Genomic DNA, 25884 nt, shown 5'->3' with positions numbered 1-25884 from the left:
GAACTCATGAAATTCACAAGATCGCACAAGATTTCAAACTGCAGGTAAATCAGTGGAGTTATAAGAGGCAGAAAACTACACACACCACGTGCATGCTGTTGCTATTTATTGTGGATTAACCTGTCAAGGACAAAAACAAAAAAATTCTGCATCAAATACAAGAAATCATAGCTTTCGTGTGTTTCCTAGATTGTTGGCATGGTGGTTAGTGCTGTTGCTTCACAGTAAGAAGGTCCTGGGTTCAAATCCACATTCTGGCTAGTTTGCAGTGGCTTCTCTCTGGGTATTCTGGTTTCTTCCCACAGTTAAAAGTCAAGCAGTTAGGGTTAACTGGTGATTCTAAATTACCTGTGAAATGGTTGTTTGTTTCTATGTGAAAGACTGGTGAGGTGTCCAGGGTGTACCCTGCCTCATAACCTATCATTTCAGGGTTATTTCCCAGCCCTCCTGCAACCCGGAGGATGGTAGTCATTGTAAATCCATTCAATTTTTATGGTAACCAGGATCTAGACTTTGTTGAACATTATGTAATATGAAGACAACATGTAGTATTTAAGTGACCAAGTAGTATTGGGGCAAAAGTTATTGAATAGTGTTGAAATAAAATGACAAAATTGTGAAGGATTAAAACATCCCAAGAGCTCAACTTACTCCATCTGAACATGTTTCAATCGTGTTTTAGGAACACAAAATGCACAGGTTTATTGAATATGAAAAAGTTGTGTTGATTTAACTCAGTTGTTTAATTTTCTGCCAAAACATTTGTGTGCAACAAATGTCCATTATTGAATCAAGTAAATCCAACATGGCCTTTTTTTCCAGTGAAGAGGTCTTCCCTTTTATCTTCTGCGAGATGAGCAATTGAGAAGATTGGATCTAAGAGGTTCACAGTTTTACTGTGTTTAATGGCTAATTCAAAAGGATTTGGATCCACAACATACTTCCACTAGATGCCCAGCTGCTTTCAGAGAGCCAAACTTCCTGCATCAGCGTTTCTGTGGGCCTAAAGATCGACAGCTTATTCTAAATGACATCTGATCAAAGAGTTGTATTCCAGAGCACTAAGCACTCACATCATGACTCAAACATAGTTTCTGGTACATGTTGCACTGTTGTATTGTTGTATTGTTTTTAACTCGTGAATTAGCAGCAACCGACTGATTGGAAAATGACAAGTCTGTGTCAATCTACAGTTATGTCATTAAACTGAGAGCGTAAGTGTTAGGTTAGCGGGATATAACCTTACATATATGTTAGGTTATATCCTGCTAACCTAACAAAAATTCAGAAACATGCTTAACTTACGTTCTACACTAGAAAGCATCTGAGCAATTCTAAGGTTTATTTTAAGTATTAGACTCTAGAATCAGCCATTAGAATTATTATCTACATTTATTTAAATGGTTTAAAAACTTGTATTTTAAACACTAAATGTTCTAAATGCAGTTCCAAGGTTGCAACTAACCAAACTGTTTTCTAATCTGTATAAAGCTCTGGTCCCACCAACATACATGCACTGGGAGGTGCAGCTCGCCTTGAACAACATGACCGCTGCAGTGACCAATGTGACCTCTACATGTGTGCACTTATCGCCTTTTAAGGGCTTTTTAGAACTTATAGATATTGAGTGTGGTTAGTTTACTCACTAAATCCTTATAAAGTCTTCAGCAACTCAGTCACCACTGGATGGTCAGTGTCTGTACACAAGAAAACATGACCCCTTAACTGCTCTTAATCACACAGACTTTTGAATCAAACTCAGAGTTGATTTTAATGACATGTCTTTTTAGTTTTTCTGTGTCAGCTCGTCCTTTAAAAACAGTTTTATGTCTTGCGTGTTTTTGTTTCTATGTTGTATGTTGCATATGTTGCACCACACCAGCTACTTCCTCCTGCTGTTTCCACTGAACTGATGTGTGAAACTACAGTGAGATTTCTCAACACGGAAATCTTTTCATAATGCTGCTCCACGGTGAGAACAGAAGACGTCAGTCATTGACAAATGACTGTCCCAGCAGAAACAAATGACACATTATCAAATAGTATCATTTACAAGACATTATCAGTAACAATCAACCCTCTAAAATAAAAAAGAAAGAAAATAATGCATTTACTGCACATATGTATGCTTCCCAAGTGTTGGTGACTAATCCAAGATTTAGATCGCTTCCACTTTGCCACTCTGTCAAGCTCATTGCAACATCACAGGTGTTGGTGACTTCTTTCCCTCCTGTTTCCACTTCTACTCCTGTACCAGGGCTCACACTTATTGTACTGAAGATGACTTTAGATTTTGAGGATTGCAGCTGAAGAGGTGTTCGGTAGGTGCAGTGTTAAGAAGAGGAATGTGGAAGGACATTTTTGGATTTTGCCTAAAGAAGAGGGAGGAACACAGGGTGACTACCTGAAAGAGTAAGGAGACTGTAAGTGGTGTCAGGGGAGCTTGTAGCTTGTCAGGAAGAGCAATAAGAGCCCTGCTCAGAACTATTCATTTAAATACCACTCCAATGTAATTTCTGACCATTACCACCTGCTCCCGCAACATGTCTATCCAATCCCACCAAACCCACAGACTCACTGATATTCATAATTTTCATGTAATGTCAGAGCTACTGAGACGTGCCCACCTGGAGGGCAAAACAATATTGTGGTCCTTTTCAGTCCGTCTGTTGCCTGTTAAACAAAATAAGAAAACCTAAAATGACAAGATACTAACATATGTCAGTTAATAGCATTATCCATAATGCTAAAACATCTGCATTTTTTTTCTCAAGTATATGATGACATCAAATTTAAAGTTAACAAGAATGAATGTTCACAAGATTTATCTTTCGTTCTCTTGGAACATTGGGGGAGCTGTAGCTCGAGCTGGTCTTTACAGTTTTTCTCGATTGCCTAAACACTATAACCAGGCCTCTAAACTAAAATTTCAAAACCGTAACGCTATTGTTCAAAAAGCTCACCCATTTCCCTGAACTATAAACACTATTCCCTTCTTTGACACATGACTCAAATTTGGTGAACTGTTACTGCAAAACTCTACACACAAATCCCTACATTTTACAGTGCTTACACCATGTAGTCATTTAGAAAGCACTAGCATGCAATAATGTTAACTTAAGTCAGCATAGCTTGAGCTCAATTAGCACACAATTAACCAGGTGGAAACACTAGGAGTCAAAATTTAGCACACACCAATCAGAACCTGCGATGGATAGATAAAAGGGCCAAAGTCAGCTCATTCAGGTTTGAAACAATGGATCCAAAGAGATGCAAAGGAAGAGGACGTGGTGGAGAAAGAGGACGTGTTGAAGGAGGAGGACGTGGTGGAGGAAGAGGACATGGTGAAAGAGGAGGACGTGGTGAAAGAGGAGGACGTGGTGGAAGAGGAGGAGGAGGTGGTCTAGGACAACAGGAAGGTGGTGGAGGAGGAGGGAGAGGTGGAGGAGGAGGAGGACGTGGTGAAGGAGGTGGAGGTGGAGAACGACGGCGACAAGGAAGGGGAAGAGCAAGGGCAAGAAGACAGTCAGTCTCGGATGAAATTCGAGCCACTTTAGTTGACCATGTCCTTGTCCATGGGATGACTATGAGGGAGGCTGGGCAACGAGTACAACGAAATTTGAGTCGCTTCACTGTTGCCTCCATCATCAGAACCTTCAGGGAGGAAAACAGGTAGGTGTACTTGCAGTAAGACTGCTTTGTACAGTAACGTTTAAGTTACTGAACTTATGTGTCTTGAGTTTCAGTATGTTTCCATTATTTTCCTGTAAAATGAATGTGTGACAGTTACAGTAATGAGTGCTTCTATTTTTGTAGGACACAGAGACGACCACCTGGTGGAGGCAGGTTAAGGCTTTTGTCGGAGGAGCAAGAGAGGGAACTTGTAAACATGGTAATTGCAAATAATGTAATCCGCCTGCAAGAGATTCAAAGGAGAGTGATTGAGGATGATCATCTTTTTCGAGGCATAAATGCCATCAGCCTCTCCACAATTGACTGCATCCTCCGAAAGAATCAATTCCGGATGAAACAGGCATACCGAGTCCCTTTCGAACGAAACTCTGACAGAGTGAAAAACCAACGTGTGGAATATGTTCAGGTATGAGTTTTGATACTGTATAAAGTATTGTGTACCATCACAGCATGGCAGTTTATGCTGCCATTTCAGCACTCTTGAACTGTGGTTCAGGGTACCGATTGACTCTACTGTGTTATGTGTTTTGCAGAGAATCTTTGAGATTGAAGGACGGCCTGTTCCCCATGAAATAATCTTTGTGGATGAGGCAGGTTTTAACCTGACCAAAAGAAGGAAAAGGGGGAGGAACATAATTGGCCATCAGGCTATTGTAAATGTCCCTGGTCAGCGTGGGGGGAATGTCACTATGTGCGCAGCCATCAGCCAACGAGGGGTACTCCACCGCCATGCCGTACTAGGACCCTATAACACTATGCTTCTCCTTGCTTTTCTTGATGGTTTAAGACAACATATGTTCCAGCTGGACTACAGGGAACCAGCACAGCCAGAGCAGCCTCACTACGTTGTTGTGTGGGATAACGTCAGCTTCCATCGCGCTGCTCTGGTTCGTGACTGGTTTACCAATAACCCAAGGTTTTCTAATATCTTTCTGCCTGCATACTCTCCCTTTCTAAACCCGATAGAGGAGTTATTTTCGGCATGGCGGTGGAAAGTGTATGACCGAGAACCTTATGTCCGTGTTCACCTCCTTCAGGCCATGGAAGAGGCCTGCCTAGACATATCAGTAGATGCATGCCAGGGGTGGATCAGGCATGCAAGAGGATTTTACCCCCACTGCCTGGCTGGGGCCAATATAGCCTGTGATGTGGATGAGATTCTCTGGCCTGACCCAGACCAAAGACAAGATGCTGAGGTGGGATAATGTTTCTGGTGTGTGTTGTACTGTATAGTACATGAATGACAATGTGCCACTGTACATACATTGGTTGCGTCTTTTGTGTTTATCATGTGACAAGGGTTTTGAAGGGGAGAACCATAAGCAACCTATTTGTTTTGGAGCTATTGTTTTGAATTAATTGTACCAGTGTGCAAAACTCTGTTGTAGTGTGTGTGTTTTTGAGGGCTTGTGTTTGATGTCTGAGGGCAAAGTTTGGTTTTTCAGCAGGAGTGAATAGTTTTGGGTGTAGAGCTTCATTTTGACCTGGAAATAGGATGTTTGGGAAATTGAGTGAGATGTTATGGATTTGTGTTTACTGTTGTGAGGATATGAGGCGTAGTTTCAAGAAATGTTTTTTAGCAATCGAGAAAAACTGTAATATTGAACCCTGATTTACATCATCCTCGTTGCATCCCTCGCCCAGCATCATCAATTGACCGATCTGTAAGCTGAGGAAATATTTGAGTTGTTCACAAAGTCTTGGGATTCATGACACTGGTTTCACATGCAATTTGAATTGGCTGCAGGTGCTGTCTCATGTTAGATGTAGTGATGAAGTGGTGAAGTACGGTGGCCCCTAGAGACAAAGCATGTATAAACTCCAAAACACTTACAAATTCCAAATAGCACGCACAAACTCCTCAACACATACAAAATCCAAAACACGTGCAAACTCCAAAACACATGCAAAATCCAAAACACGTACAAAATCCAAGACACGTACAAGCTCCAAAACACATACAAAATCCAAAACACGTACAAAATCCAAAACACATACAAAATCCAAAACACGTACAAAATCCAAGACACGTACAAGCTCCAAAACACATACAAAATCCAAAACACATACAAAATCCAAAACACGTACAAAATCCAAAACACGTGCAAAATCCAAAACACGTGCAAACTCCAAAACACGTGCAAACTCCAAAACACGTACAAAATTCAAAACACGTACAAAATTCAAAACACGTACAAAATCCAAAACACATGCAAAATCCAAAACACGTACAAAATCCAAAACACGTACAAAATACAAAACACGTGCAAAATCCAAAACACGTACAAAATACAAAACACGTGCAAAATCCAAAACACATGCAAAATCCAAAACACGTGCAAACTCCAAAACACGTGCAAACTCCAAAACACGTACAAAATTCAAAACACGTACAAAATTCAAAACACGTACAAAATTCAAAACACATACAAAATCCAAAACACGTACAAAATCCAAAACACATGCAAAATCCAAAACACGTGCAAAATCAAAAACACGTACAAAATTCAAAACACGTGCAAACTCCAAAACACATGCAAAATCCAAAACACGTACAAAATTCAAAACACATGCAAACTCCAAAACACATACAAAATCCAAAACACGTGCAAAATCCAAAACACGTACAAAATTCCAAACACGTGCAAACTCCAAAACACATGCAAAATCCAAAACACGTACAAAATCCAAAACACGTACAAAATCCAAAACACGTACAAAATCCAAAACACGTGCAAAATCCAAAACACGTACAAAATCCAAAACACGTACAAAATTCAAAACACATGCAAACTCCAAAACACATACAAAATCCAAAACACATGCAAAATCCAAAACACGTGCAAAATCCAAAACACGTACAAAATTCAAAACACATGCAAAATACAAAACACGTACAAAATCCAAAACACGTACAAAATCCAAAACACATGCAAAATCCAAAACACGTACAAAATCCAAAACACGTGCAAAATCCAAAACACGTACAAAATTCAAAACACATGCAAACTCCAAATCACAACGGAAGTGCTCCAGGACGCTAGGGGCAGTGTTGAGCTCGATTTGTAAAATAAACGGCAAGTTTGTTGCAAACACATGGGCTCTAGTCTCCGTTGCGCTTCCCAGGTTGCCTAGCAACTATGATACTAAGAGCTGGAAACGTGTCATACAACTTTTTTTGACAGAAATGAAGGAGAACATATTTTTTTTCATTTGTTTGTTTGTTTCTACAAGAGCTTTGTGTGATTTGATAAGTATCTGAGGCTGAGACCACAGGACAGTAAAACATGATTTTTGGGCTTCATTTCTGTACTGAACAGTCATTTAAGATTAGCTAGTAAATAACAATTAGCTAATGTTGTTCATGAGACTAAAGTCATATCACTTTGGTAATGTAAATATAATATGGACAATATTATGGTTATTATATTAGTCATTATTAGGTATTACAGCAGTGAACATGAACTCTTTGTCAAATACTGAGCTTCAGTACAGATTCAAGTTGCAGTTATTTACATGTCTTACCACCTTAAATCTTCACTCAAAGACAAGTATATAGGAATGACTGCCAAATTTATTTGCCACTGAAGTCGAAGGATGGCATCTGAATAAAACCTCTCTTGACATGCCTATATGACATTAAAGCTTGGTTGGCTCTAAACTTTTTAAATTTGAATGAAAAGAAAACAGATTTGTTGGTGTTTGGACCCAGTGGCCCCTGTGAGTCCTCTTCTTTTCATTTGGAACCCCTGGAGGTTTATTTTAAACCTGTTGTTACTGCCCTTGGTTTTAAGTTGGACCAGTCCATTTTTATCATTTAAGGCGACTGGCAAGAGTGAAATCGTTTCTTTCTAGGCAGCACTTTGAAACCGTGATCCATGCTTTTATTTCTTCCCCTGTGGACTACTGTAACGCACTTTATGTGGGGGTCAGTCAGTTGTTACTCTGACATCTGCAGCTGGTTCAAAATGTATATTGACAGTGCATATATAGGTGTATCATATATAAGAGACAAATGTTGTTCCTTCAGTATGTTGGCATTACTAAATTTGGCTCAAATGCTTACATACATGTGTAAAAAGAAAATGTACAAGCTGTGAGCTGTTTCAAATCAAATCACTTTTATTGTCACATCACATGTGCAGGTACATTGGTACAGCACATGTGAGTGAAATTCTTGTGTGCGAGCTTCACAAGCAACAGAGTTGTGCAAAATACAATAATGTAAACAAGCAAAATACAAGAATGGCTACATCTGAAACTAATAAATATATGTACAATATATAATAGTATATATATGTTTCTGATAAAATGAAGAGTAGACTGATGTATTAAATATTCCTTTATTGGGTGAGAAAATCAGACCATGTCATAACTGCTTTAAGTCATACAGAATAGATATCAGAGCTTTAAACAGGCTGACGTCTGCTAAATGGGTCAAACTGGGCAGAAAGTATACAAACACATAACATCCTTATAGAATATGATGTAACACTATAGATCAACTTACCTCAGAATATATAAAGCATATAAACAATTACAGCAATATGATGCAACAAACACAGCAGTGCTACTGATCCAAAATACTCAAAGCTTCATAGAACTGAAACAAACATTTATTTTTAGCTCCATTCTGCTGCTGATACAGACTTTAGGTTTCTGAACATTAAACTTGTTGCTGCCTTTCATAGTGCGTAACTTGAAGGCCCTGAGTACTTTCTCCCACACTGGAAACACTGGAATGATAAAATTATTTGAACATTACCTAATAAGACTGATTCAGGACAGACAATTAGTTATTTTAAACTTTTCTAGCAGTCCTTCACAAACAGGGAACAGTCTGTCTATTCTCTCCATCTGTCAGCTGCTGCTGGCTCTTCCTCCTCCTCTTCCTCACATACTGCTGAGATTGTCCTGGTGGATCATCAGGGGTGCAAAGCCTCACAGATGATGTAATGCAGTGGGTCCCTCAGTCTGTTCTCACTCTGGACACTTGCAGGTGTCACACATAGAAATCAAATGTGTGATAAGCTGCAGGATTCAAACACAAGTGTGACTTATAAATACATGTTCATACTTTTATTCCACAATCAGAGAGAAAGAAACAAAGAGAGAGTGCAGGACAGACAGACAGGTGACAGTCTCAGGTGTACACACTGCTACAAAACAGCACCAGAGAAGGAGGATTTAGTGTTTGTGTCATTACGAGTGCTAAACAAGAAGAGTTCCCAGATGGTACAGTGGACACATGTGTGACTCCTGTGATTAAAGCATCTTTCTTTCAGCTTAAGGAGTGAACCGTCAGCTGACTGACATGACTGACTTTAATTACGCATAAAATCATCACATTCTCTGTAAGATTAAAGTCAGCTATTGAACGGCGAATATTTTGAAGTGAAGGCTTTAAAACCAAGTTAGTACAAACGTCGCTAATGTCACATAACTTTCCCGACATGTTGCCAACAGTAATGTTTTAATGTTCTTCATTATAAAAACATTTGCGCATAAATAAGTGACATAATATTCAGTACTTACTTCTGGAAGTTTACTCTTCGTCCGCTCCGCTTCCGCCGTTTTTTTTCGGCAAAATTATCCAAACCACCGCCGCGCTATGAAGTCTGGGATATGTTGGGCCATGAAGGCTACACAGACCCATCCTTAAAATTCAGGGAAATTAAGGACGCATTTGAGGGCCGCATTTCGAGCAGCCTTTGAATTGGGACAGTCTTTGTCGTGTCGCTGTGACATAATCGGCCTTTAAGGCTGCAGACCCCAAATCCGGTCATTGGTACTTCCTGGCTTGTGTAGTTACTAGGTAACAAAAGCTCAACACTGCCCCTAGCGTCCTGGAGCACTTCCGTTGTGTTTTGGATTTTGCATGTGTTTTGGATTTTGCGCGTGTTTTGGGGTTTGCACGTGTTTTGGATTTTGCACGTGTTTTGGATTTTGCACGTGTTTTGTATTTTGTACGTGTTTTGTATTTTGCATGTGTTTTGTATTTTGCATGTGTTTTGGATTTTGTACGTGTTTTGGAGTTTGCACGTGTTTTGTATTTTGTAAGTGCTTTGGAGTTTGCATGTGTTTTGGATTTTGTACGTGTTTTGTCTTTTGCATGTGTTTTTTATTTTGTAAGTGTTTTGGAGTTTGCACGTGTTTTGTATTTTGTAAGTGCTTTGGAGTTTGCACGTGTTTTGTATTTTGTACGTGTTTTGGATTTTGCATGTTTTTTGTATTTTGTACGTGTTTTGTCTTTTGCATGTGTTTTTTATTTTGTAAGTGTTTTGGAGCTTGCATGTGTTTTGGATTTTGCACGTGTTTTGGATTTTGTAAGTGTTTTGGAGTTTGTACGTGCTTTGTCTCTAGGGGCCACCGTAGTGAAGGACATTAGTAAAAAATCCATCAGTGGTAATAAAGTGAGTCAGCGCTAAAATAAGAAGTGTAGCAATAGCTGATCAGAAGATGACTCATCTGTAGTGGAAATATGTTCTGACAGTTTAACAGTGAAGACAAAGAGGAACCATGTCACTGTATATTTCCTGATCTACAGTCATACCATCACTCTGAGAACAGCCAAAGCAACTTTACTTCCTTACAGAAAGCTGCAGAACCAGAGGTGAGTCCTGATAGTTTCTCATTCTCACATCTTTAATACTTTTTTAGGGGGGGGAAAGAGATATTTTCAACCCATCCTCACTTAAGGAACAAAAATAATCAGCTTTCTTCTGCCAGTGTTCATGAAACTAATATGAATATATGATTACAAGTCTTTTTGTGACTAAGGCTGAGGATGTCCTGGTGCTGAGTGCACTGATGAACTACCTTATACTTAAATATGTTGATAATGTTTGAAGACAGTCATTATGATCCATGGCACTAATTTTATTGGTTTCATCCGTCAAGAGAACAAAAAACCTATGGTCCATATGTACTGGCTCAAGCTACAAGTGATAAGGAAACCAGAAAAAAATCAGTCAGGAGGGAATTACAGAGAGAACAGCTCTGTGACCACCTGCTAAACTTCCTATTCGTGATGTTGCCTCTGATTAATTCTTCCTACTTGGAGGGAATGATATCCCTGAGGTTTAACTGGCTTTGTGTTGCACTGTGATACACAGTAGTGATGATCCACGTACATACAGCACTGTGTTTTTAAATCATCATTTAAAAACTGTGTTTTGTATTTACTCAGGATGTCTTTGTCTAATATTACATGGGGTTGAGGATCTGAAATATTTAAGTGTGACAAATATGGAAAAACAGAAAGACATTGGGAAGAAGTAAACAAAAGTTTTTAGTAGTTGAGCTGCAGTATTATGAACTAGTTTAAAGCTGTGGAAATAAAACTTCTGAAAACTGAGTATATGACATTTCCTAAGAAAATCACTCATACTGCTCTGGTTTCTTCCCAAGAGCCTGTAATATCAAACACAACTTTATTTATATAGCACATTTCATTACATGTAAACTTAAGTCACTTGTCAAAAGAGACAAAAACATAAGAAACAACTTTACATTTCTTTAAAGAAATGAAAACAGCAAAAAAAAACAAAGAAAACATATAAATATATATAAAGGTTACACATAACGTGGAAAATTTTGTATTTGGTTGACTATTTCTTTGCTTCTTGGCAATAAATCTTCTGGAAAGCCTCTTCATTCAATTCAACTCAGTTTTATTTATATAGCACCAAATCACAACAACAGTCACGTCAAGGCACTTTATATTGTAAGGTAGACCCTACAATAATACATACAGAGAAAAACCCAACAATCATATGACCCCAATGAGCAAGCACTTTGGCGACAGTGGGAAGGAAAAACTCCCTTTTAACAGGAAGAAACCTCCGGCAGAACCAGGCTCAGGGAGGGGCGGGGCCATCTGCTGCGACCGGTTGGGGTGAGAGAAGGAAGACAGGATAAAAGACATGCTGTGGAAGAGAGACAGAGGTTAATAACAAGTATGATTTAATGCAGAGAGGTCTATTAATACATAGTGAGTGAGAAAGGTGACTGGAAAGGAAAAACTCAATGCATCATGCGAATCCCCCCAGCAGTCTACACCTATTGCAGCATAACTAAGATGGTTGTTCACAGTGGACATAAATGGCTTCTTTTACTCACATTTTGGTCAGAGAAGACCAAAATGTGCACACTGGCATCCTCGAAAGAGTGACCTTTGACCTTTAGATGCAGGTGGAGGTGGAACAAAAGGTGGCTCTTCTATGTTGTGCAATGTGTTTATGAAGTGGCTGCTCGGTCTCTCCAATGTAGAGGTCTGAGCGTTCCTCACTCTCTGCAGACTCTCTTGAGCTTTTCACCAGCTACATAGGGGAGTGTTGTTGTGTTTGTCTTTCTTATCCTCCCTAGTCTGATCTGGTGTCTGATCTTCTTTTCTGTGCCTCCTTGCTGACTTGATGAAAGCCCAATTAGCCAATAGTTACAAAAAATGTGCTTAAGCAATCAGAAAAAACTGTAATAGCTTCCTTTACATGTGTGTGTTCCTCCTTTTTTGTCTTCAGGGTGTGTGTGTGTGTGTGTGTGTGTGTGTGTGTGTGTGTGTGTGTGTGTGTGTGTGTGTGTGTGTGTGTGTGGTTTCCAAACTTTTTTTGCTTTTTTTTTACTCTGGTTTTATGTGGCCTCCTATATACCAATTTAAAATGTCATCTTAAATTGTTCATGTGATTGGTTTACCACAACTACTTTATTCTTCATCTGCCAATCAGCAGCACTCGTGCAATTGTTGCCATATTTCTGGAAATGAGAGCTGCTCCATCCAAAGTGGGATGGATGCCGTCTCTCCTAACAAGTCCAGGTTTCCTCCAGAAGGTTTGCCAATTATCTATGAAGCCCACATCGTTTCTGGGACACCACTCAGACAGCCAGCAATTTAAGGAGAACATGCGGCTAAACATGTCACTCCTGGTCTGATTGGGGAGGGGACCAGAGAAAACTACAGAGTCCCACATTGTTTTGGCAAAGTTGCACACCGATTCAATATTGATTTTAGTGACCTTGGCGTGACCAGGTGTCATTACTGCCGACGTGAATTATGATTTTACTGAATTTACGTTTACCCTTAGCCAGCAGTTTTAAAATTCCCCCAATGTCGCCTGCTCTGGCCCCTGGAAGACAATTGACTATGGTTGCCGGTGTCTCTAGCTTCACATATCTCAGAAGAGAATCACCAATTACCAGAGTTTGACCTACGGCGGGTGTGTTACCGTGTGGGGGAAAAGAGTTAGACACATGAACAGGTTGGTTCATGTGTCTAAATTTCCAGCTCATAGGGTCCCAGGGAGCCTGCCATGACTGCCCTTCACCGCCAGGCCTGGTGTCAGTACCATGTGCACTGGAACGTGAACATATAGAGGAACGTTATGTTCAGCGATGAGTCCAGGTTCTGCCTACAGCTCACTGCTTCAGCTTGTGCTTAATGGATTCTTATAAGATTCATGAGAGGGTTGACTCATCTTTACTAATCAATGCTTCCTTCCACAACTACAGACTGTACACAAAAGATGGTGTCAGTGATTTCTGTATTTGCATTTAAGTGTCTCAATTTTACTTTCAACACTACAAGAACATATGGGTGCATCACATAGAAACTAAATTTAATTAACTGTCTAAACCTTCACCAGAAGAGGTCATATTTCAAAACCACTGTCTCAAAGAGAGATGTAGCATAATATTTAAAGTTTGTCTGACACTGATTTAACAGATAACTAAAATGCTATGAATAAATATTGTTTCAAAGAGAAACCTAGCATTTATATACAGTTTAAAGAGTGTTTTATTAAGTGTTTTTTATTTCATGTCCAGAAACATGATTTACTCAAAAAACGAGACATCGGCTTCGGACGAGAACTGTGGTAATGTCGACACATCAGCCAACCCTTTCTTTATGCTGGTCTACAGTCTGGTGTTTCTGGTAAGTTTCAAATAATCAGATTGTGGGTTTTTTAAGGAACTGGTTTAAGGTTCTCTGTGCATCTACAAACGTCCTGTTCTCTCGTCCTCTCTGTGTCTCTACAGGTGGGTTTACCCCTCAATGGCTTCATCATGAAGTTTTACTGTTGTCGGGCTCGGCAGCAGGCATCCAGCAGCTTGATGGTCTACCTGAAGAACCTGACAGCTGCTGACTTCCTGCTCTGCCTCTCTCTGTCACTGCGCATCGCCCACTACATCAGCAGCTCTGCCATGGTTCAGCTGCTCCACTGCACAGTTGGAGCTTCTGCTTTTTTCCTCAACATGTACGCCAGCATCATATTTATGGCGTACATCGCTGCCAATAGGTAAGAATCTTTACTGATTTCAGACTGTAGTTCATGACAACGTAAAAACTAGATTAAGTGGTTAAGTACACACCCTGTGCTCCTCACAAAAGCATGAATGTACCTTTTTCTGGCTCAGTATTTACTTTTGCAGTTTTGGCACTGTTGTGATTAGTGAAGTTGTATTCTGCCTCCTTCCTCTTCTGTCTGCAGGTATCGGAAAATCGTACATCCTTCAGGAACTGTACGAACAGTACGAACTGCGAGAATCATCTCTGTCATCACCTGGGTTATTCTCCTGGCTCCAACAATCACTTTTATCAGCTTTTTTATCAGCTCCAAGGAACCTTTGACCTCTAATTACTGTGTTGATTCCTTTAGTTCATCAGTCAGCCTGCTGTACAAAATCCTCCACACCTTCTCTGCAATCATTGTCCTCTTGGTCTTCATATCCATGGTCTTCTTCTACTACAGCATCTCCCGCAGGGTGTTGCAGTCACAGCAGAGGCAGCTGGCCTCCTCTGGTTCTGAGAAGCTGGTGAAGTCTCGCAGGAACATGTTGGTGCTGGTCAGCATCTTCTGCGTTTGCTTTGTCCCGTATCACCTGGTTCGTCTTCCCTTTGTGTTTCTTTCGAACAGCTGCTCTGTGGGTCGAGTTTTGTACTACCTGCAGGAGGCGGCCGCCATGGTGTCAGTTTTCAACGTCTGTCTGGACCCTGTTGTTTACTTTTTCCTCTGTAAGACTTTTCGAGCTCAGGTGAGAAAGGCGTCCAGGAGGACCAACATCCAACAAGCAAATGAGGAGAGCGAGAGCAGCAGGGAGCAGCTGGACATCACTACTTCAACACCAGTGATGTAAGGCAACATACAGCATTTGAGAGTCCGATTAGTGAAACCAGTATCATGGATCCCCGTCCTCATGAACCACAGGACTTCTTCTGTGCTCAGATATCAACATGAGGCTGAACTCAGCACAAACACATAGTGTCAGTGTTTATGTTGCTAGCATTCAGCTTTAGCATGAACAAAGTGAACGAGTGTGTGGTCAGATTCATACAAACAAAGCACATCATTAAATATCTGTCTCTGGAAACAGTTTTAACATTTACACATATCCAGATGTGCTTTTTATCTTTCAGCAGTAATCTGTATATTTCATTATGAAAATCCAAGCTTGTAAAATGTAAAACTGCTTATGCTTATAAAGAAAATATCTAAGATTTCCAGTTTGTTCTGCTTCTTTACTGTTTTTCCACAGATGCTTTCACAGGTTTGTTCTGCACTGAAGCTAAAATCCAATTTAATGTTTTAATGTTTTTTTTTGGTTCTTTCAAACAATAATATGTCCACGTTGATCAAGCTGCACCCTTTTGTGACTCCCACACTGATGCTTTTTTCTGGAGCATTTACTTCTCCAGTCCACATAAGAAGTGTATTATTCTTTAGATGTATTTAAATATATTTTAATCATACATCTTGCACTAGTGAGCTAAGGGGGGGTAGAATTATACCTTTATGATTAGCTACACTAATAATCTGCATGAGAACAAAGAGCTGCACATGAGTCTGAAGAATCTAATCTTGTCTGATAATTTTCTGCACTGTTTTCCTTCTGATTAAATTAGAATAAAGTTTGTATTTTTGCCTTTTAACTGTTACCTGATTTTATGATCTCATTATCTCTGAGAGCAGATGTGCTCTTACTGTAGTGATTCTTTGTCTTTTCTGGACATGTACACAGATTTTGAGCTTTGCTCGGATTTTTTTTATTATTTAAATAAAGAAACTTCTCACTTTAAAAGTTTTATTTGAAGTTGTTTCTTTAAACTCTAATTCTGAACCTCGAGTCTGTGAAACCTTAAAAACCTTGAGTACAGCGCTCCTGTCATGAAAATGCCTTTGTGTCGGTAAGCAAACACCGCGGGATCTGCGTCTTTATCACATTAACGGGAATTGGAGGGCGGCTCTTAATTCTCCGGCACGCGCTTTTTGGTGAGTTCGCGAGAACGCGCTGGAGATATCAGCTGTCCGGTGTGCTTTCCTGCCATAGACCGAGTGCGCTGCTGCTGGATTCACACTGTAGGACCGGAATGATGCAGGAGAGCCAGGAGCCAGAGCAGCAGACTGCTGGAGCCTCCGCCACCTCCTCAGGAGCCCAGGTCAGTAAGCAGGACGCGGGGGTTTATATCTGACCCTTCTCGGTGTGGGTGGAAGAATACACGGCAGAAACACCGTGTACAGTTGACTCTGAACAGCTAACTTGCAACAGGCATCGCAGACACGCACCCTGACTGCCGTGGGAGTTATTAGATTTGTTCTGTGCTTTCTTTACGGTAGCTTGTGTCGAGGTGATGCAGCCTTAAACACGAGGGAAAGTAATGACCGTGATAATGATGTTAATGATCCAGATAAGCCCCGCGGGGTCATCGTGCAGGGCTCAGCAGGTGTGCAGATAACAGAGAGTATGGGCTCAAATTGGAGTCATAAATATTATTATTATTTGCTTTTAAGTTAAACACAGCATGCTTATACAGATTCAGTTGAGGACAATTACTACATTTGACATTTGTGAACTTATTAGCATGAAAAAAAAGAAAAAGGAGCGATAAGAAGAGAAAATTATAACAATGTTAACTAAATAAAAAGTAAAATAAAATAAAATAAGAAAATTCACGTGGAGTGTGAGGCATGAATTATGATTAGTTAGTTTTTAGGAATTCTAGAAATGGCTGCCAAATCGTACTTGCCAGTTTCCCTTTTCTATCAAATCTTATCTGTTCCCTGGCCACAGACACCATCTTATTAAGCCACCTTTTAAACACGGGGCCAAAGAAGACCGCCACTGTAAAAGAATAAGTTTCTTTGCAGCCAGCATACCCATTGTATTTATCTGTTGTGAAAAGGAAAAAGATTTGATTGATGCAAAGGATCCAAGTATAGCCAGTGTACCATCAAGTGGTACTTTTTTCCTAAATTGGTTTGAAAACCACGTAAAAAGCTGACTCCAAAAAGCTTTCAAGACAGGGCAATGCCAAAATAGATGTGCAAGGGAACCTTCACCGATATTACATCTGTCACATGAGAGGGATACAGAATTATAGATCTGGTTAAGTTTAGAAAAATGTAATCTGTGAATGACTTTAAACTAGATTAGTTTATATCTGGCATTTATTGAGCCTTTCTGAATATTGGACAAACAGTTTGACGATTGGTCCTCAGACAGAGGAACACCGAGGTCTTCAGTCCAGTCGTCATAAATATGTTGCGTAGTTCTGAAATGAGTTTTGTAACTTTTCAAACCAAAAGATTTTTGTAAATAATTTTGTGCAAAATATCTCTGACCACAAGACTCTGGGAACACATTGTTGTTTTTGTGTGTAGTCATTTCCATCATTGAAGGAGGCGCTCTCATGAATCATCAGGTGACACCAATGACTGGACGACATCGATTGGTTAATCTGTTGATGTGATATTTTCAGATTGCCACCTAATGGAAAACACTGAAAACCATGGCAAGCCGTGCCAACCCAAACCGAGTGGGTACTAATGGAAAAGAGCTAATACTCACCGGGGGAGTGTCTAGTAATGATTAAATGCAGAGATGTGTAAACACTGAGTGAAGAAGAAAGCAGATGCCTCCACCTTTGGCCTTTGTGTGGTGCTCTGAAGCACTGGAATCCACTCGGCTGCAGCCCAGCTTTCTGTAAAAATTACTTTTGTAAACATCAGCTACGGCTTTATTCTGTACACATTAAGCTCTTTATGAACCGTGAGAGGGAATCCACGGAGGCCCCGGCTCACGGGGAGCTTAGATTGTTTTCCATTTCTGGTACTCGCTCTCTGCCAGTAGCTGTGAGGACAAGGTAACAGTGTTTGTGTACAGAACCAAAGCAGGCTTGACTTCAACAGATTTCCTACTTTGTGATAGAACATGTGACAAATGGATATATGAGAGAAAACAAAGTTAATGTATTGACGTTCATTAGTAAAATAATAATTGACAACAGGACCAGGACACTCATCTCATTTCAGCTCAGTGTTCACTGTTGTTTACAGCCAGGAAATAGAAAAAAAAAAGCTTTATATCATGTACAAATTTTTATGAATGATAGTCAAATGTCACAGCAATATACTAGACCTTAAAGGACACAAGTACCAAGGTTAGCTAAGCATTTGACCTTGGCCTTCACTGTTAGTGAGCAAGGTCAAAGTTAACCTTGAAATATAATTTCAAACAACCATATCGAGTAATACATGATATGAAAGGGCATGGAGAGAGCTGTGCTACACACCTTTTAGTTTTTCATTACAACACATTACGATGTCACAGTGTTAAGAAATATATTCTAAAACACTTCTTCAGTAAAGACTCAGAGAAGAGAAACACAGAACTTCTTGCAGCCTCCAGACTGAGAAAGTGTGTGTGTGTGTGTGTGTGTGTGTGTGTGTGTGTGTGTGTGTGTGTGTGTGTGTGTGTGTGTGTGTGTGTGTGTGTTGGTCTCGAAGTCCAGCAGTTCATCAAAACAAAAAGCACTTAGACTAAAACAGATATAGCTACGTTAATCCTACTGTAAAACAATAAGACAAGGTACGACCTCTTCCCATACTCCCAGGATGTAGGTGTGCATTCCACACCAAGCCTTTGTAGCCTGCTAAAGATCACACATCCTATCACTACACAATTGATTATATGCCTCTAAGTATACATGGTTGAATATTTCCTAATACAAATAACTACATGCAGTATTCTACCATATGCAAACTTGTATCACTAAAAGATTATACTGACTACTAAATACAATTTATCATTGACACACAGTGACCCATAAAGTTAGACACTGCAGCTTTTTGAAGCCAAAGATTTCAAAGAATTCTGCCCCAGTCATATGTGTAAAGATAAAAAAAATTATATATATATATATATATACCATTTTAGCATGTAAAGTCAGCGTCACACTGATTAGGATAAAGGATCACCTGCCAACTTTGTATATTTAATATTATAATATTCATAATAGGTACTGTTGCCCTTAATACAGTTTTCTGAATAAATAAGTTAAGTTTAATAATATAATTATTATGAAATTATAACTACGGTAATAATTATGAAAGGATTTTTCATAAAAAAATTAATGTGTTGTTAAAATGAATAATTCATTCTTTACATACGTTTTAGATAAAAGGAAAATATCGCTAAAATGTATTTCCTTTTCTGACGGCACACTTCCGATTTTGGTCAAGCACTCAGTTTTTGCTGAGAAACAGGCTCCATGCTAGTGATGGTAAATTTGATTCTTTTTACTGAATCGAGTTTTAATGAGTCACTCACCAAAGTGAATCGCGTTTTTTGAGTCACTGAGTCAGTTGACCAGAGAGTGCAAAAAAATGTACATTTTCACTCAAACTTAATTTGTTTCTCTTTGCATGTAAATCCTACTGCTAAGATGAATGATTCTAAAAGAAAACAACTATTTTATCGAGCAAAAAAGAGCAAAAACATTTCTAAAATTAAGCAATTTCCTATCAAAATTGCTTAATAAACATTTATTTTGTTTATTTTTATTTTATTAGTATTTTCCTTAAATATGTCAAATATATATTTTCTCATTTAAATGTCCACTGAGCTGTGAGCCAGGGGGTGGTAATGCGCCTTAACATTGGTTGCCAACCAAGAAGAAGAATGAGGGAGGGGGTGAGTGAGTGATTCGTTTGCTCTACGATTCAACACAGGGGGGAGGGGGTGAGTAGCTCAAATGTGCTGTTCTATGTTAACAGAGCGATGCTACTGTGAACCGAGGAGCTATTGTCTTGATGTGAGCTTCAGGGTTTTTTCTTCCAGTTCAGAGCAGAAATTTTTTTGTTAAGATACTGGATGTTGTGTTTTTCTCCACAATTTTAATTATAAGCTAGATACATTGCTGCTAACAGCAACAGGGATGAGTCAGTGAGTCAGTTGGGCTTGTGAATCATGATTCAGGAGTCAGTAAAGTGATTCTCGAGTATTGAACGATTCGTTCATGATTCGCGCATCACTACTTCACATGCTAAAGGCAATATGGAGATGTAATCAGATGCCATCTACTCTGAATTATCAGGCTGGAACGCTGTAAGTTACCTTACGCAGGGGCCATGCTAATCTTCTCTGTATCGTATCCAATTTAGTGTACGCGCTTGCCGAAACAAGCGAAACAACAGTGCTTGCTTCAGCAAGTGCGTACGCTATATTGGATACGATACAGAGAAGATTAGCATGGCCCCTGCGCAAGGATGACACGCAAATTTGTGAAGTGTAAGTTACCTTATATGACAGTTTATACAGATAGCTTTGGATATTATTGCATATTTTGCTAACATGAATGTTTTAGTGAGATTAATGCTCTTTATTGATGTAAACACGATTCTACCTGTTGAGATGGAGTTTATTTTCTGTCATTTCAGTTTTCACCAAATGTTCATGGAGACAATTAAATAAGCTGCAACTAAACTCCAGGGTCTTCATTTGTGGTTTAACTTGGGGTCACCGACATCCTTGTTGAAAACACTACAGGCACTTTTTTTGTTTGGGGTATTTAAAACATTATTTTTCGAAACAGAAGTAGGACTTCACACTGACACACAAAGATTAAGATATTACACAAAGAATTTCCATGTTAACACTGCTGACCTCAGCATGTTTAATAAAAACACCATAAAACATCACAGTTTTAGTATAGATCTCTCTGAGTGCTTTTGTTTTACTTTTTTTGTTCCTTCATTGACTCCAGCATCACTGCTCTCTCTTTCTGTCTGCTGTTTATTCAGAAACAGAAGAAGACTGGATGTGGTGTGCACCAGTGCCAGGACTGCAACAAGACCTTTAAGTCAAAACACAATTTAAAGCTTCACCAGAGAATTCACACCGGAGAGAGACCACACAGCTGTGATGAGTGTGGAGCAGCTTTCAACACTTTAATCACTCTACAAGTCCACCAGCGCATCCACACAGGAGAAAAACCCTACAACTGTGAAGAGTGCGGCGCAGTCTTTGCACTTTCAGATACCCTGAAAAAGCATCTCCGTGTCCACACTGGAGAGAAACCCTATGTTTGTGACGAATGTGGCAAACGGTTTACAGAGTCCGGCTCCCTCAGGGGCCATCAACGTTTGCACACTGGAGAGAAACCATATAGCTGTGACCTGTGTGACAAAACCTTTGCATACCTGGGGGCCCTAAAGACCCATCGCCGTAGGCACACTGGAGAGAAGCCATACTGGTGCGACAAGTGCAACAAAACCTTCACTCAGCGGTCCAGTCTAAACCTCCACAGGCGTGTGCACACTGGAGAGAGACCGTTCTGGTGCGAAACATGCGGGGAAACGTTTGTTTGGCAAAACAGCCTGAAGGAGCATCAACTCTCTCACACCGGGTACCCGTGCAGTCGCTGTGGGGACGTGTTCCCTGATCGAAGCCTTCTGTACAATCACAACCTTGGTCACAGGTGGAGAGATAAACTGGTCAAGAGAGCAATGCAAAAGAAAGCTGAGGCTGGGAATCAACAGCCTGTGTAGAGGTTTCAGCTTTTGCTTCTGTAGCAGGGGCAATAAGAACTGACTTGTGGGCACGACCTTCAGACTCACCGTCTGATGACAAAACTGACCTCAGTCCAGCCCAAGCAGGAAAACGGATGAAGGGTATGGAGTTTTTTATTTGACAAATGATTAAAATTCCTTTTTAATGCTTCTGATTTCAAACTAAGTTTTGTCAGCTTGATAAAGAAATGACTGAAACACTTGTGGGGCCTGTTTGGTAGACTGATGTTGATCTTAACTGATTTCATTTTACTCCTTTTCTTAGTTGAAGCTTATTGTTCTAATCGTTTTTGCTGCTTTAACCGTTTTTGATTTTATTTTGTTGTTTAGGGATTTACTTTTAAGTCTTTTATTGCTGATTATTTTCTTGTGTTCTTTTCTTCATGTTTCCTCTTCTGATTTGTTTAATTTAGGTCTATACAGAGTCTTTAAAGGTGAGCTTTTATGCTTTGTATTTGCACCTGGATTAAGATATCCTCTCTAAATAAAGGTTTTCTTTTTGAATCCTTCCTGTTTCTTTTATGCAGTGTTCCACAGTCATAGGTCGTGTCCAAATTCATGGGCTGCATCCTCCTGAGGCCGCATTTGTAGACCGATTCCGTCACAGCGACGCGCCGAAGGCTGTCCAAATTCGTAGACTCCTCCGAATGCAGCCGACAAATGCATCCTCCTTTTCCCCGAATTTGAAGGATGGGTCGGGTGTGTCCTGTGTGGTCCACCATATCCCAGAATTCATAGCGCGGCCCAGCCAAACTCCAGTTTCCAACAATGGCGGCCGCTACTAAGTTTTATTATTACTCTGATTATTCTTTCTGGGTCACAAAATAAACTTTTAACATTTTCAGGCGAGAAAGTAGCTGTGTAAACATTAAATATCTGCTCGGTTTATCAAGATAACGCATATTTGCAAAAGTGCTTCGACGTTTTCGGAGCATCTGCTACCCACCAGCTCGATAGCTAGTCGGGAGCTCGAGGGTCACTGAAGCCGCCGAGAACGGCCCAACTCCCTGCACATCATTTTCAGATCACCGCGGACTTTCGCTACTCCGGTTAAACGTAATATATAAGTAACTTAGACAACCTAAAAATGTTATTGTTGGGCTTTTTTCAGTGTTTTATTTGTTCGTGAGTAAATCGGTTTGGCTGAGATTAAAGTTATTAGATTAGATAAAATAAAACTTTATTAATCCCCCGGGTGGGTTCCTCCGGGATTTTCGCACAGCTGAATAAACGTCAAACAAAAAACTGATTAAACAGAAGTGAGAGACGGTTGAGAATTTATGCCAGTGTCCTGTTATATTTTAGACAGCAAGGAGCAGACGGCTGAGTTTATTAAACTCCACCGAGACAGCGGTGACGCTAATCAGAAGGCTAGACCGTCCAATTTCACGGCCGTTTACTTCCGGCCTACCCGACCTTCTGAGGACCCGGCCCACGTAGACCGCGAAGGCCGGGTCCTCAGGAGGATGCAGCCCATGAATTTGGACACGATCATACTGGCTCATGCAGGTGGCAGAAACAAAACTATCAGGTACTCCTGAGAGAACAGGGCGGAGTCTGGAGAGATGAAGGTGACGTCTATCAGAGTTGTTACTCAAGCTTTCACTGAAGCTTCATGTATCATAACTGATGGAGAAATGACTTTTTTTTTATTTCAGTTTCCTCTTGACTTTTATCTTTAAGGCTGCAAAGAGAACAACACTTTGGTCAGTGTGCTGATGTTTATGTTGCTGAGTCAGTATTCCTGTTGCTGCTGACTAAATGCAGAAATATCAGCATGGAGCAATAACCAATAACGTTATGAGCATCATTCCAATATCTGCTCAGCAGCCACAGTCACAGGTCAGAGGAATGGACACATTTATGTAAGATGATGTTCTGAGCGTTTTAATAAACACTGAAAGAAACCGACTGAGGGTGAGCAGAGCAGGTTTCCACACTCTGACAAGACTTTGACTGGAGACATTACAGCTTCTGTTGGAGAGGAACATTTAAGAGAAGAGTAACCGAGACACGTGACTACAGGTAGATTCCGTGTGTGTGTGTGTGTGTGTGTGTGTGTGTGTGTGTGTGTGTGTGTGTGTGTGTGTAGCTTGAGCTACAATGAACCAAATAACAGCTGATGAGGTGGTAACCACTGGGAACGCGTCCTCAGGGTTCGTGTTGTTTTCTGGGTAAATGCTTCTTCAGCATAACTGAAGAAGCTGCACTAAAAGATGAGGATGATGTTCAATGGTGGTGGTGACACATACAGGTTAATATTTCACTGCTTTCTGTTTTAAATCTTCCTTCTGTTAAACTCTTAGCTGTTTTCTTGAGCTGTACAGCTTCAACCAACATGAAATCAAGATCATCAAAATGTAATGACCTCGACAGGAAATCTGCAGTGAGCCAGATGTGTTTTAATAAAGTTTAATGAAAGAATAATTGTTGCTTCAGGATGTTACAATCAGTCACTGACAGTGCTGATTTAAGAGGAAATATCAATCCAGACTTATTTTTTTTAGCTCCAGAAATATGCAGGTGTTCCAAGCATTTCTATCTCTGTAATTGAATTGATAAGGGATTAATGTTAAAATGAATCTTCATGTGAACCCCTCTCCCCAAATCTAATTGAAGTAGAATCACATAAACTGATTGTAACATGAATTATAGATATAGATCGATATAGATATAGATATATCTATATCGATATATCTATCTCTCCATGTGTGATTCAATGTTTATATATGATGATAGAGAGAGAGAGAGGCGGGCGGCTGGCTTTGGATGATTAAATGTCAACAACCTAAATGAATGTGGGGGTGGGGTCAGTATAAAAGTGAGGAGAAGATGGGGTCTTCCCTTTTATCTTCTGCAAGATGACCAATTCTGAATACTGGATCTAAGAGGTTCACAGTTAAAAGTTCCAGCAGAGACGCTAACAGCAGTCAACCTGTGAATTGATAAGCCAAAAATTCCAAAATCATCTCCTGAGTTTTAAGGTGTTTGATGGCTAATTCAGAAGGATTTTGATCTACAGCATACTTCCACTGGATGCCCAGCTGCTTTCTTGTTGGGTGATTATCATCTACACAGAACAATAAGAATAAGAGCACCTTCAGATCTGACACTGCTCATCCCTCCTCCAGCCTCTCCTCACTACAGATAAGAACAAGATCAGCATTAACTCAGAGTAGTAAAATTAGATAAGTATGGTTTAAGTGATTTTCTTATTGTTTTGTGATTTTTATTATTTGATTTTGATTTTGCTTTGGAAAATTAAAATTTCCTGCAATTAAAATCTAAATTGTGGACTTTGGCCTTTTAACCTTTTTTCCAAATTGTAAAGAAAAAAGTCTGAGTGTTATTCTTTAAATTTGATTACAATTTTTTTTCCTTGGAGTCTGCTGTCCAGGCTATTAAAATCATCCCAGAAATAACAGAATCAATAGGAGCGCACTTCCGTCATCAGGTGGGACTGATAGGATTCGACCTGCAGGCTTAGCAGGTTACCTGGACCATACTGAGATAGTAGTGGGCGAGTCCCCTCACCCACATCAGCTCCAGCTGAACCCTACATGATCTACTGGGTAAGACTCACAAGATCAGAGATTAGGACTTTTCAATCAGAGAGCCAAAATCAACTTCCTGCATCAGGGATTCTTTGGGCCTAAAGATCAACAGCTTAAAAGATGACTTTTAGCACTGAAATATTCCCTCCACACATCTGCATCAGAACCACAGCTGTCTTCTGCCTGTATCCAAGATGCAGATCTAATGATACTATCATAAAGTTGTAATTGACAAAGGGTTAGGGTGTCCTGGTGCCAAATGCTCAAATGTGAAGCTGAGACACTCAATGGACAAGTGGAGAAAAGAAGATGCCTTTTATTTGTTAGTCTCACAAACAGAACAAAAACATCAGAAGGAAATCACATAACAGGGGCTGTCAGCTCTGTAAGCTCACAGCAAAGGACTGAGACACAAGTTAGAAAGAGAAAGAGACAAAAAGAGGACAGTAAACTGTTTAAATAAGTCCATGTTTACATTCTACATTAGAAAGCAGCTGAACAATTCAAAGGTTTATTTTAAGTATTAGACTCTAGAATCAGAGCTTTGCTGAAGCCTGTGATTTTCTGTGTGTCAGCTCGTCCTTTAAAAACAGTTTTATGTCTCGCAGGTTTTTGCATGTTTCTATGTTGCACCACACCAGCTACTTCCTTTGGCTTTTTCCACTGAACTGGTGAGTGACGCTGTCATTTCTCAACACAGGTCTGGTTAAAACTTACGCATACTGTGAGAAATCAGAGCTGCTGAAACCTGCTGAGGAAATAGGAAATCCTTTCTTAATGCTGCTCCACAGTGAGAA

At 40.0% G+C, this 25884-nt stretch overlaps 3 protein-coding genes, 1 non-coding gene and 1 pseudogene across 5 annotated transcripts; 4 read left to right on the top strand and 1 right to left on the bottom strand.

Annotated features, from left to right (window-relative positions):
• Positions 1-3009: 3009 nt before the first annotated feature.
• Positions 3010-5030, top strand: LOC147333874 (uncharacterized). The gene is made up of 3 exons (XM_086270627.1): positions 3010-3672; positions 3817-4099; positions 4227-5030. The coding sequence occupies exons 1-3, from the start codon at positions 3257-3259 to the stop codon at positions 4896-4898; spliced, it is 1371 nt and encodes a 456-aa protein (XP_086126753.1). The 5' UTR covers positions 3010-3256; the 3' UTR covers positions 4899-5030.
• Positions 5031-9827: 4797 nt separating this feature from the next.
• LOC147333873 (P2Y purinoceptor 14-like) lies at positions 9828-15689 on the top strand. Of its 2 annotated transcripts, XM_086270780.1 has the most exons (4): positions 9828-10306; positions 13513-13621; positions 13726-13985; positions 14178-15689. In XM_086270780.1, exons 2-4 carry the CDS (start codon positions 13517-13519, stop codon positions 14821-14823), a joined length of 1011 nt encoding a protein of 336 aa, XP_086126906.1. In that variant the 5' UTR covers positions 9828-10306; positions 13513-13516; the 3' UTR covers positions 14824-15689. The 2 variants fall into 2 exon arrangements, with proteins under 2 accessions (XP_086126906.1, XP_086126895.1); XM_086270769.1 differs by lacking the exon at positions 9828-10306 and having other exon boundaries at positions 13459-13621.
• Positions 15690-15917: 228 nt separating this feature from the next.
• Positions 15918-22037, top strand: LOC147333870 (uncharacterized). Its single transcript, XM_086270964.1, has 2 exons — positions 15918-16123; positions 20766-22037. Exons 1-2 carry the CDS (start codon positions 16055-16057, stop codon positions 21510-21512), a joined length of 816 nt encoding a protein of 271 aa, XP_086127090.1. The 5' UTR covers positions 15918-16054; the 3' UTR covers positions 21513-22037.
• Positions 20079-20151, bottom strand: LOC147333872 (U6 spliceosomal RNA; annotated as a pseudogene).
• On the top strand, positions 20159-20266 carry LOC147333871 (U6 spliceosomal RNA). Its single transcript, XR_015128682.1, has one exon. It is a non-coding gene; the product is annotated as a U6 spliceosomal RNA (small nuclear RNA).
• Positions 22038-25884: the final 3847 nt, after the last annotated feature.

The sequence above is a fragment of the Aulonocara sp. 'chitande type north' Nkhata Bay genome, linkage group LG3, assembly GCF_057382095.1.
Source record: "Aulonocara sp. 'chitande type north' Nkhata Bay isolate Kocher_YH1m ecotype deep benthic linkage group LG3, A_spYH_male_GT1.1, whole genome shotgun sequence".
In the NCBI taxonomy this organism is placed as follows: Eukaryota; Metazoa; Chordata; class Actinopteri; order Cichliformes; family Cichlidae; genus Aulonocara; species Aulonocara sp. 'chitande type north' Nkhata Bay.
This window is presented reverse-complemented; position numbering and strand designations above follow the sequence as displayed.